Source organism: Phyllobates terribilis, unplaced genomic scaffold, assembly GCF_046119375.1.
Source record: "Phyllobates terribilis strain yellow unplaced genomic scaffold, ASM4611937v1 Scaffold_9__5_contigs__length_417890890, whole genome shotgun sequence".
Taxonomy (NCBI): Eukaryota; Metazoa; Chordata; class Amphibia; order Anura; family Dendrobatidae; genus Phyllobates; species Phyllobates terribilis.
Window position 1 is genome coordinate 304,552,023 of NW_027362769.1, and position 12,788 is coordinate 304,564,810.

The window sequence follows — 12,788 nt, forward strand, 5'->3', positions numbered from 1 at the left end:
GGATCAGTGACATCTTCTCCCTATTTAAGGCTCACTGACACACACCTGTGTCTTCAGATTGTGTTTCTAGACTCCTGTTTCATTTTGACCTCCTTCTGTGCTAACGTGCTTTTTCCTTGCTGACTTCATTGGATCCGTCCTGTTGCTCCCAAGACTCCTGATTGTACCACGTCCTCGCTCCCAACATGCCATCCTTCCAGCTGCACCGATACCCGTGTACCATGTATCCACCCGGACCTGGAGCTTAGTAGGTCCTCTTCACAAAGTGAGCCTACCAATTCTCCATAGCAGGGTAATTATTAACCATTCTCTTCCTTGGCCAAGATATTCACATCCCGAACAAAGAATACACTCTGACTCCAAATTCTCTTGTAAGATATTTTAAAATGGATTTTTCTAAATTGAAGAATCCTCTTAATAGTTTATGTGAGAAGGTGTGCACAAAAAGTGATGCACCAATTCCTCCTGCCCATTGGGGTTAGGCAAGCAGCAGTATCAACCAGTACCTGAGGGACTCATTTTAATTTTTGCAGAGGCCCTATATATGCACTAGAATTAGAGGATCTTCACTCTAAAGGCTTGCAATAATTGTTAAAGATTATGGGCCCAATTCATTCTGACTGGTATTGTACACACCACGTCTTAATGAAGGGGTGTGGTGGGGTAAGAGGCACCTGATTCATTAAGAGGCACACTCCATTTAATGACTCAGGTGTGTCTTAAAAGTGCTGTGCACTTCCGTGCGCCTTGTCAGGAATCTTACTCCAGTCGTGGACAGGAGTAAGATTTCTGGCGTAAGCTATTCCACGTCTGATAGTGGATTAGACAGGTGGGCATTCCCACGTGCCTGTCCCACCTCATCTCCACCCATTTTGTTGGAGTTGGCCAGGACTAGTGTGAAAATGCCAAAAGTTGCAACATTTTTTCACAACTTTGCATTGTTCAAAAATGTTGTAACTTTTCAAAGTGTTCTATTTCAGTGGTGGCATAATGCTTTGCTTTATCAGCCCCTATGTTTTCCTAGGATATATCCTATCCAGACGTGCAGTTATAAACCTCTGCACGGATAACACAACAGCGTCTCTGCTCTCTTATCTGTGTAGTTTTGTAATCTGTGTAGGCAATATCCTATAAAATAAACCTACAGCAACCATAAAGGAGCAATACGATGAGAAGTATACAAAATATACATTGTATTATGAATACACTTAAAATATCCAATACATAATAGAAAAGCCTATAGTAGCAATAAAATCACTTACATAGATCCAGTGACATAAAATCACTTTATACTGCATAAAACCCATATGATTAATTATTAATATATATAAAATATATATATATATATATATATATATATATATATATATATATATATATATATATATATATATATATATATATATATATATATATATATATTACGATTGTTATTGGGATGTATGGCTCTGTTTTGTTTTTCTGTATTCATGTCCCATAATATGTAAGTGATTTTATTGCTACTATAGGCTTTTCTACTATGTATTGTTTTTTTAAATGTATTCATAATAAAATGTATATTTTGTATACTTCGGATTGTATTGCTCTTTCATGGTCGCCTTAGGTTTATATCCTTATTGTGAAAGGATCTTTCTTTAATTTTTGTGAGGAATTATTTTTGGTTTCAAAATATCCTAGAAAAGTATGATCCCACTACCTATTATAGGCTGTGCCACAAAAACCTTAATAATTCACTTACAAGAGTATATTGAAATGTGCATAAAATATATTAAACTATATATGTACAAAGCCAAAGTTCAATAGAAAATACTTTGTTTTATTAGTTGTTTTTTTTTCCAGACACAATTACAGTTTAATAAACGGTCTTATTATCTGTATTTGGAGGTGAGGATGTAAGACACGACTGCAAGGAACTTGTCAAAAGCAGCATGGGTCACGGCATCAAAGTGAGCGGAGAAGTGAGCGGCCAGGGTGACCAGGATGCAGTGAGACAGCAGCTGGAACACAAAGAAATACATTCAAAAATCTATTCTTAGGAGCCAAACTTCCATGTGGCCCTGTCCCCCAACACACAGACAAGAGGTCATTGTTAGACTAGGGAATAATGTTATTAATACAGAAAACGTTGATATGTGCACCGACCCCCTAGGGCAGAACATGGAGCAGCTCTGTATTTTTGAAGCATCCTTTGTGCTGCGGTATGAGGCTATGGTTTTAGGGAAAAAAACCTCAGTATTAGACTATGACCACACATTAAGTATTTGGTCAGTATTCTACATCAGTATTTGTAAGCCAAAACCAGTAGTGGTACAATCAAAGTATAATACAAACACGTCACCACTTCTGCATTTATCACCCACTTCTGGTTTAGCTTACAAATACTGATGTAAAATACAGACCAAATACTGAACGTGTGAACGTGGCCTTCTGCTGTTTGATAGAGACTGTTTTAGAGAATGTTAATAGGAGCCTTACACTGAAGTTTCCGGGGTCCACTCTCAGGTTGTAGGCATGCAGGTCACTCAGTTGGGACAGGGATCCCTCCAAGTTGTCCAGATGTTTGGCCGCCTCTGCAAGAGCTCCCAAGACCTTTCCTCCATGTGTCTGGAGATCAGTGGATCCGTGGCTGCGGTCAAAGTGGCTGAAATAAGTCTTGGTCTGGGGGAAGCCCAGGAACATCCTAAAAGGAAAAAGCAAGATTTACACATAGAACAGGGTAATTCTTAAAAAATTTGCCCCGGAATTAACTTTTGAATAGGTTATAAATGTTTATCAATATCAGATTGCTGACTGTTCTTGGGTTCAGCAGCTCAACTCCCGTTAATGTCAATGCAAGATGAGCTGCATCAGCTGAGAACCCATTACAGTGAGCGCAGCGGTGCTCGCTCCATACACTCTGCACATCCAGCCACTGCTGCAAATAGATCTGATATTAATGACATATTCCATAGATAAGTTATCAACATATCAATTCTTGACAACCCCTTTAAAGGGGTATTCCCATCTCCAAGATCCTATCCTAATATGTAGTAGGTATAATAATAATAATAATAATATTAGCAAATATCTCCAATTAGAAATGTAGTATAGTTTTTCTGATTCGCTGTGTCTTTCCTCATGTGCAGGCATTGCAGGACCTTATGTATCCATGGTTACGACCACTGATATAGTGATAGTTCGTTAGTTGCTAGTGGTTGTAACCATGGATACCCAAGTTCCTGCACATGAGAAAAGAGATAGCAAATCAGAAAAGCTATACTACATTTCTAATTGTAGGTATTTACTAATATTATTATTACACCTAGTGGGATAGGATAATGGAGATGGGAATACCTCTTTAAGTCTAAAACAGTTCTAATATTATATGTTATTTTCTCTTTGTGTAAAACATAACTGAGTTACCAATTAATGAAACTGTTACCTTTCCAAAGCTTCAGCACCGAGAGCGCTCACATTTCCAGAGACTTTGCCCAAGATGGACACGATGGCCGTCTTCTCAACGTTAGAGAAAGTCATGTTGCTTGTGTATGGCTGATGAGAGCTGTAGGGGGAGACACAGAAGGCTTGTGCTGTGTGTCAGGACACTGGGATTTTATAGGGGAAGGGTCAGCAGGAATGGAGACTTTCTGAGACCATTGGTCATTTTGGAGACACACCCTGACGTATAGATTGTGAAAAAGTGCTGCCTGTGCGAAACCATATGCAGAGGTAAGCATCTGTACTGGTGGGGAGCTGGGATGTCTTGTAACTCAGCTAGGACTGTTTATTAAATCAAATTTACTTTATTTCCGATATCTTAAGAATGAGTGTGTAAGGCCGGGTTTGACATGATTGTGACTGTTAAATGATTAACGGTCATTTAATAGGCTGTCCAGACAGGCAGAACACACTACAATACACACAGATGCTTATTAATGCGATCGTTCTGTACCCATAGAACCTCATGTAATCGGCAGCACATCACCTGTTTACACAAGAAGATGTGCTGCCGAAAATGATGATTTTTTAAGCCTGCTTATAAACCATTCTTAGAATGAACAAGCGTTTCACTCAGTTGTCGAGTGTTTGTTGGCCTGTTTAAGTGAACCAATATGAAGAATGAGCTTTCCCTTTAGGCCTTAAGGATTTTATCCCCTACTGGACAACCCCAGCTTAATCAATTCAGGACTTGAATTGAAATAAAAATTTTGGATACCGCTGGTCCTGTGACTTGTGTCACATGCGGGCTCCAGCCAATAATCGGCCACTCCTTGGCTGCAGCTCATCAGTCTTATGTCAGGGCTAACACCCGCTCTGATACAATAGTAATGGCTGCAGTTGGCGAGCAGCCGCACCTTGGCTGGATCCTGCACGTGACCCGTCACTGGACGGCACCGCTGCAGGAGATGAATATACACTTTTTAAAAATTTTTAATTCAGGTCCTGAATGTTGTCCAGTAGTGAACAACCCTTTTAAGAGTTAATCACTAATCCACGACTTTTATTATTTTTGTATGGGGCTAAGAACTAACACACAGGTAGTTACTAACTTCCTGCTTGTTCTGCCCGCTGCCGATCTCTGCTGGCTCAGAGCGGTCACAGACAGCTCCTGACAGTGATTCTGCGGCTTCCCGTGACGGCATGTTGACAGAGCAGCATCTTGTCTTCCGCCTCGCTCTGTTGACGCGGTGTCTGTGCCTATGTCATGCTGATTGAAAACCGGCTCCCCACTACCTAACTGCAGGGAGCAGGCTGTCAATTAGCATCACATCTGCAATGACGCTGTATTGATAGAGCAGCCCAGAAGAAAAGATAATACTCTGTCAACATGACATCATAGGAAGCCGCAGAATTGCCAGCAGGAGCTGTCTGTGAACACTATGAGCTGGAAGAGAGGTAAAATGAAGCAACGGAATCGCCGGCTGAGCCAGAAGACAACCCCTTTAAGCCCTGATCAGACACAGTTGATGACCGCTATGTGGGTTGGATGGCTGAGAAAGCTCGTGTGAAACGCGCGTTGGAGTGTGAGGCAACGGCAGCAACATCCACAGCATGAACCCGGGTCAGTAGCTTTCTTTATTTACCCACTGATGGATTACACTACGGCTTCTTTATATGGAATTGTCATTATTGTCTAATCTATTCTTACTGTGCACTTGCACTTTACATATATATTCACTATTATTCTCTAATCGGGCCACATTAGGTTCAGGCTGTTGATATCCATCCGCCTCCTTTTTCTAATAATTTTTGTGTGGTTTTATTATGTCCTGTGTTTCTATGTTTTTTAATTTGTCTTGTCATTTTGGTGTCCTTAGTAAAGCTATGGATTTGGTAATTAATCTTGAATACATATGTTTTGATTACTGTAAGTAGTTTTCTATGGTCATACCATGAGTATATTTGGCCTGCGACATGGGTCCCTCACTCGGCATCGCACTTTCAGCTGATGCTCCCTCTCCCATCATTCCCCCTCTGCGTCTGACATCTCAGCGCAGCGCGTGCGATGATGTCATTACAACGCGCCAGCTCTAATGAGATGTGACGAGGATTTGAAGACGCCATGAAGAGATCGGAGCAGCGGGGAAACGGGCAGAGGTGAGTATTTTTTTTTTTTCATGGAGCCTATTATACTGTATGGAGCACTATGGAGGTTGCATTATACTTTGTGGAGGACTGTGAGGCCATTATGCTGTATGGAGGACTATGTGGGGCCATTATTCTGTATGGAGGGCTATGTGGGTGTTACAGTTGGAGAATCATACTGTGATGGGAGTCACCATTATTTGTCGGGGGAATTAAGTGAGTGAGGGTACATTAGGGTCACCATACCGTGCGTGTGGAGGGTACTGTGGAGGAATTCACTGTGGAGGTATCATACTGTGTTTGGGGGCTCTTTTGTTTGCATCATACTTTATTGTCTGTACAAGAATGTTCATAAGACACATATTATATATCCAGGAACAAAAGGTACATAGTCCCCCCCCCCTAATTAATTGTAAAGAATCATATTCTATAAAAGGTGGAGTACTCCCATATATTGCTTAAACCCTGAAGACCAAACCAAGATGGAGTAAACACAAGCCACTAACCAAATAAATAAATAAAATCACCTTTTATTACTTGTACATTTAAAAATTAGTTACTGTCAAAGATGGACAAGTAGGTCTAAGAAGGAAGAAGTGGTAGGGGTAACAACAAAATCCAAAGAAAATCACATAGTAAATTACCAGCATGGATCATATAACCAGTCCATATAAGAAGTGTTTCAGGCATATAGAGTTAAATTGACAGTGACCTAAAGTGACACATGCTATGTAGTACATTGTGTATTGCTTACGCATGATAAGGAGGATTGATGAGCCCACCACGCTGCCTTGACGCGCATTTCACATGATACTTTCTCAAGGGGAAGCGTGGTGGGCTCATTGATCCTCCCTTATCATGGTTAAGCAAACTGTACAGACTAACTTCCCCCTCCAGAGTAAGGACAACTAGCTCAGCACCCTATTATTACATACAATGCCCTCCCTTATTGGTCACATGACGACTACTCAAACCGCTTGGGGGAGTGGGTGCGCCAAACTGAATTTTTACCTGGTGCCAGAGAACCTACATATGACGCGCCCCCTGGGCCATGTTCAGGGGATACCCGGAGCCGGATCTGACAGGGGTAGTAGTCCTCGTGGCGGTGACCCGGTCCGTGCCCAGGGTGTCAAACTAAGTGTGTGGCAGTCTTTGTAGATGTTGTTAAGTGTCGACTACGCCACCCGTTGATTTGCGGTCACAAGGCCGCCGCTGCAGAACAGTCCGCTGAGGCCGGTAGTATGGGTGCAGCGATGGTGGTATAACCCCCAACGGGAGGGGTATGGCCTCAGGGCAGCTGGTGCGGATGATGGGGGTAGTGATAGTGCAGAAAGTAGAGTCAGAGACGTGAGATGCAGTTTCAGGGTTTTTACTCACTGGTGTTCCTTCAGTCACTCTGGCCTTGAGTGACCACCCGAGCCGTGCTGCATTCACCAGGTGTGGGACTCGGCTAACCCCCAGGCAGTTCCGGAGCGTGGTCCTGAGCTCCCTTCTCTTTCTCTCTCTGCTGGCCGTCCCCACCAGGGATCCACCTTTGTCCGGTTCCCTTGGGCCTCCTGGTGGCAAAACCTTCTCTGGCTTTCCTGACCCTACTCTTGGTGTACCTTCCTGGTGGATGTGGTGAGGGTCGTGGCAAAGCTTGACCACGACCTCCGGTTCCTGGCTAAGGGTTACTTTTGCCTCCGCCAGCTTGGGATCCGGTGCCCTCTTCTGCCAACCCTTCACCCTTCTGGCTTAATTCTGGGTTCTCGGGGTTCCCTCTGACTCTGCGTCTCTGGGCCTTTCTTCTTCCCCTCTGCTTCAGGCCTGGCCCTGGAGCTGGGCCCAGCCGGAGCCACAGCTCCCTGTCAGCCCTCCTGGCTGAGCTCCTCTGCTCGGCTTCTCCTCAGGCTGAACTGACCCTGATCTAAGATGGTGCCCACCTTATATACTCCCTCTATGTGTGAGCCCAGGTGACTAGCACCCAATGGGCTCCTATCTCTATGCCCAGAGCCCCTCCCCTATCTGCCCCTACACTACTGGGATGTTCCACCCCCCTTCCCACTCCAGCCAGGGACAGACGCTGTCGTACCTGCACATTTATCTGGTGGGAGTACCGTAGTTCTGTCCCCCGGAAATGGGATGTATGTAGTGCATGCAGCCTACTGAGCTCAGTCCCACACTCCATCCTTACCCGGGAGTGGAATACCACACCTCTGGGTCGAGGTGCAATACCCCTGTAGCAGCCGAGTCCTCAGGGTGCTACATTCCCCCCTGGTAAATCACAGCACGTCCTCGGGCTGTAAAAGAGCAAAAGAAAATAAAACATACAAATTTTTAAAGTGCACTCATATATAAAATATAACTTTCAACCCATCCCTTTATGGGAGGTACTTTTCTCTTAAAATGTTACAGGTATAAAATGTTACGGATACATCATAAAATAACATTAACTCTTTCAGCATAATAAAACTTTTCATATAAAAAATTTCTGACCAATACGTCCTTGATCTCTGGCCACCGTGCACTTGTGACCAGGTAAAAGTGCAACAGTCTCTAGTTCTAAAATAGAAACGCAGTCCTTCTATAAAACCAGTAGGGGGCGCCTTAAGAAGCGCAACTATTTACAGGGGAAATGGGACACACTCAGTCCTCGGCCAGTGGGGGTAAGGGAGTGGCTGCTCACAGTCCTCAGCCTGTGGGGATATGGGACACACTGGAACAGTTCACACTTGTCCCAATGGGGAACTCATATGGCATATACCCTTACGGGTAACTATATACAGTTTCAGTTCACCTCTTAATGGTGACGATGCCCTCCTGCTCCTTCCTGAGGGTAGGCTTCAGACCCGTCCGGGTCCTCTTGTTCCTCCTCCCACCGCAGCTCTTCTTCCGTCAGGCGATGTACATGAAGGGCATAGGGTCCTTTGGCACACTGGTGCCGGGTGAAGGTGACCTCGTCACCCAGGTACAGGTCACGACCACGGTGTCCCTCCGGTAGGTGAGACTCGACATCTCTGCGGGTTACAAAAACGTCACCGGGGGTTTTGTGATCCCCGATGAAGCCCCAACCATGCTGCAGTTGGAATTTGATTACAGTCCCAGTGGCACGGGGACCGTGGGCTGCACGGGGGTTCCGTCGGGTCTGGCTTTTCTGCTCTGCCCTCTGGATTTGCAGCCGCTCCTCGTGGACCCGCCTCTCTCTCCTTTCTCTGTCAAAGACCGCTAACTGCTGCCGGCAGCACTCTGCACGCTGGGCTGCGGCCGCCCGGGTCTCCTCGGTGAATCCCATCAGGTCCTCACCGGTGGGGTCCCACTCAAATTGGGCGTCCTCCAACGGCAGCGGGTCAAGTTTGGCGGGCTCCGGAGCCGGAATTAGAGGTTCATCCAGAGGCCGTTCCCTTCGGAGTCGGGGATTGACGAACTCCGGTGGCCACCTATGCTGGGCAAACAAATCTTCTCCCAGGGGTAGCACGATAGAGGTTGAGGGCGCGATGATTGCCGCGGCGCCCGGGGGCACTTTGAATGTGAAGGGCACTGTGGAAACGGCTGCGCCCGGGGGTACTCTGCCCTGTGACCAGGCCGATGGCGCTTCCTGTTTGGTCGCACTCTGATTTGAGGCGCGTGACGTCACGGGGAGCGCGGCCGCGGCTCCTGCCGCGTGAGGCCTAGTTTGGAGCGGTGGCGGTGCAGCGACGGGCGCAGTGAACGGGATTTCGGGCTCTGCGACGGGGAGCTGGGGCAAGTCCTCGGCTTCCGGGTACGGGGTGTTGACGTCCCCATTACCTGCTTCCGTTACTTCAGCTCCCTCCACGGCGCCGTCTCCGGCCTTCGTCCCTTCTGCTCTTCCTTCAGGGGCAGGCGTGCTCCTCGCTGCGGGCGGTGTCTTTTGCTGGCGGGTTCCAGCCTTCTGGGCCATCTCCTTGCTCCACTCAATCAGCGCTTTTTGCTGTACTTCGGCCATCTTCCGTGCTAGGCCCTCCAGCGCGGTCTGTGCACGCTCCCGGTCTCGGGGGAGCTGTGCCAGGATCTCCACCAGGCCTGGTGGGGTGGTGGCTTGCAACAGGCTCCTCACCACTGGGTCGGTGCTGCCTGCCTCTCCCTCCATCTCCGGGTGCGACCTCTCCAGACTCCTCCAGGCTGCACCCATCCTCACTCCTTTGTTCTTGATCCGCCCACACTCAGGGCGGTCCTGGGGCAACTTGGTGATTGTCAGTTCCAGGGGCAGACCCCCCACGCTGACGGACATCTCAATCATTACAGTCTCTGATGGTAGGGGCGGTCTTCGCTTTTGGCGCCATTCTTGGACCTGGCCCACGATGGGAGGTGGTCTCTTGCCACCCTCTGGCACGCCCATAATGGCGTCCGTTCTGCCAGGGCGGGAAATCTTCTCCGATGGCGGGAATCGTCTCCCAGTGGCGGGAAACTCCGTGGATGGCGGGAAAAGGCTGCAGATGGCAGGCAACCGGCGGGAAATGATCCGAGATGGAGTCCGATGGCGGGGACCCTCCGGAACTGGCGGGAGACTTCTTTTTACGGTACATTTAGACTTTTCTTCAGGCACGCAGTACCCGGTAGTTGCGGGCACGTGATCCTGCCGACTACGCCAAAGTTGACGCGCCCCCTGGGCCATGTTCAGGGGATACCCGGAGCCGGATCTGACAGGGGTAGTAGTCCTCGTGGCGGTGACCCGGTCCGTGCCCAGGGTGTCAAACTAAGTGTGTGGCAGTCTTTGTAGATGTTGTTAAGTGTCGACTACGCCACCCGTTGATTTGCGGTCACAAGGCCGCCGCTGCAGAACAGTCCGCTGAGGCCGGTAGTATGGGTGCAGCGATGGTGGTATAACCCCCAACGGGAGGGGTATGGCCTCAGGGCAGCTGGTGCGGATGATGGGGGTAGTGATAGTGCAGAAAGGAGAGTCAGAGACGTGAGATGCAGTTTCAGGGTTTTTACTCACTGGTGTTCCTTCAGTCACTCTGGCCTTGAGTGACCACCCGAGCCGTGCTGCATTCACCAGGTGTGGGACTCGGCTAACCCCCAGGCAGTTCCGGAGCGTGGTCCTGAGCTCCCTTCTCTTTCTCTCTCTGCTGGCCGTCCCCACCAGGGATCCACCTTTGTCCGGTTCCCTTGGGCCTCCTGGTGGCAAAACCTTCTCTGGCTTTCCTGACCCTACTCTTGGTGTACCTTCCTGGTGGATGTGGTGAGGGTCGTGGCAAAGCTTGACCACGACCTCCGGTTCCTGGCTAAGGGTTACTTTTGCCTCCGCCAGCTTGGGATCCGGTGCCCTCTTCTGCCAACCCTTCACCCTTCTGGCTTAATTCTGGGTTCTCGGGGTTCCCTCTGACTCTGCGTCTCTGGGCCTTTCTTCTTCCTCTCTGCTTCAGGCCTGGCCCTGGAGCTGGGCCCAGCCGGAGCCACAGCTCCCTGTCAGCCCTCCTGGCTGAGCTCCTCTGCTCGGCTTCTCCTCAGGCTGAACTGACCCTGATCTAAGATGGTGCCCACCTTATATGCTCCCTCTATGTGTGAGCCCAGGTGACTAGCACCCAATGGGCTCCTATCTCTATGCCCAGAGCCCCTCCCCTATCTGCCCCTACACTACTGGGATGTTCCACCCCCCTTCCCACTCCAGCCAGGGACAGACGCTGTCGTACCTGCACATTTATCTGGTGGGAGTACCGTAGTTCTGTCCCCCGGAAATGGGATGTATGTAGTGCATGCAGCCTACTGAGCTCAGTCCCACACTCCATCCTTACCTGGGAGTGGAATACCACACCTCTGGGTCGAGGTGCAATACCCCTGTAGCAGCCGAGTCCTCAGGGTGCTACACATACACCTCTGATGCATGGAGCTGTGTCCTGTCTGTCACACACTGGGTGCAGCTCCGGGGCCCACTCGCTACAGCGCTTCATTCTCCCCGGCTCCTCTGCTGAGCGGTCGCATGGATTACAGCAGGGAACACTCGGGACAGGTGAGTGTATGGATTTTTTATTTTTACACAGGTGGACACTGCGGGAGCCGACTACTACTACCCTCAACACTGTCCCTGCTGGTGCTGATTGCAGTGCTGGCAGGGAGCCATGATGAGGGCAGTGTTCAGCACCTGGCGCTTGGGAACAGCGCTAACTGTACACTGATTCCCAAGCGCCGGTGCGTATCACACGGATGGCATCCGTGTGCGGTACGTGTTTACATGGACCCATTGACTTGAATGGGTCCGTGTGATCTGTGCTGTCGTCCAAAAATGGACATGTGGATCACACGGACATATGGTTCGGGGCAACACACAGAGATGTGCACAGACCCATTCATTTGAATGGGTCTGCGTGTGTCAGTGCCTCCAGTACGTACCGGAAATACTGACGTGTGAAAGAGCCCTAAGACAAAGAGCCAGTGGTGACGCCACTATTGCAAATCATGGTACTCAAGTCCACAGGTCAGGGCTCAGAAGAGAAGGGGCGCCATTTGACTTTTGGAGTGCAATTTTGGCTTAAATAGATTGTTAACACCATGTCACATTATAAGAACTCCCAAGTGGGCCAAAACAGCAGGGACCCCCATAAAGTAGCCCCCATTTTTAAAACTACACACCTTGAGGAATTCATCTAGACGTGTACTGAGCATTTTGCACTCAAAAGTGCTTCACAGAATTTTATAAACCTTGAAGCTGGAAATGAAAAAAAAATTTTTTTCCAATTAAATGTTGCCTTAGACCTATTTTTTTTTTTCATTTTCACAAGGGGTAATGGGAGAAAATGGACCACAAATGTTGTTATACAATTTCTCCCAAATTGTTATACCCAACATGTGGTTGGTTCAGAAAGGAATGCATGCTGCTTGTCTATTGGAGTGCAATATTGGCTGGAATAGATTGTGGACTGTATTTCACATTTACCAAACCAAAAATAAATTGAACCGGAGCATATGTTGCTATAAGTGCAATGCATAGGTGTGCATTCACGCTGGCCATTTAACAGACAAAACCTAGGATAAAAACAAAATGAGCAAATACCCTGTAGTGAGTAGATGGATAAATAGTAGTAATACATGTAAATAACATAGGCTACTGAGATCACACAATTTTAATCAAAAGAGCGTAAAAGCCGTCCCACCACGGGAAGGTGTACCCCAATAGGGACGGGACCTAACTCTTGTAGTTCACCTCACTATGTAACAGCAGATGTCAAAATAGATGAGCACAGAGTAGGAAGATAAGGGCAAAGTAGGACCTGGGTCTCTACTGTTCA

General features: G+C 47.8%; 1 protein-coding gene across 1 annotated transcript; it reads right to left on the reverse strand.

Moving 5' to 3' along the window:
* Positions 1-1,868: 1,868 nt before the first annotated feature.
* LOC141160971 (hemoglobin subunit alpha-4-like) lies at positions 1,869-3,516 on the reverse strand. The gene is made up of 3 exons (XM_073645764.1): positions 3,422-3,516; positions 2,476-2,680; positions 1,869-1,997 (listed from the first exon to the last, which is right to left on the reverse strand). The coding sequence occupies exons 1-3, from the start codon at positions 3,514-3,516 to the stop codon at positions 1,869-1,871; spliced, it is 429 nt and encodes a 142-aa protein (XP_073501865.1).
* Positions 3,517-12,788: the final 9,272 nt, after the last annotated feature.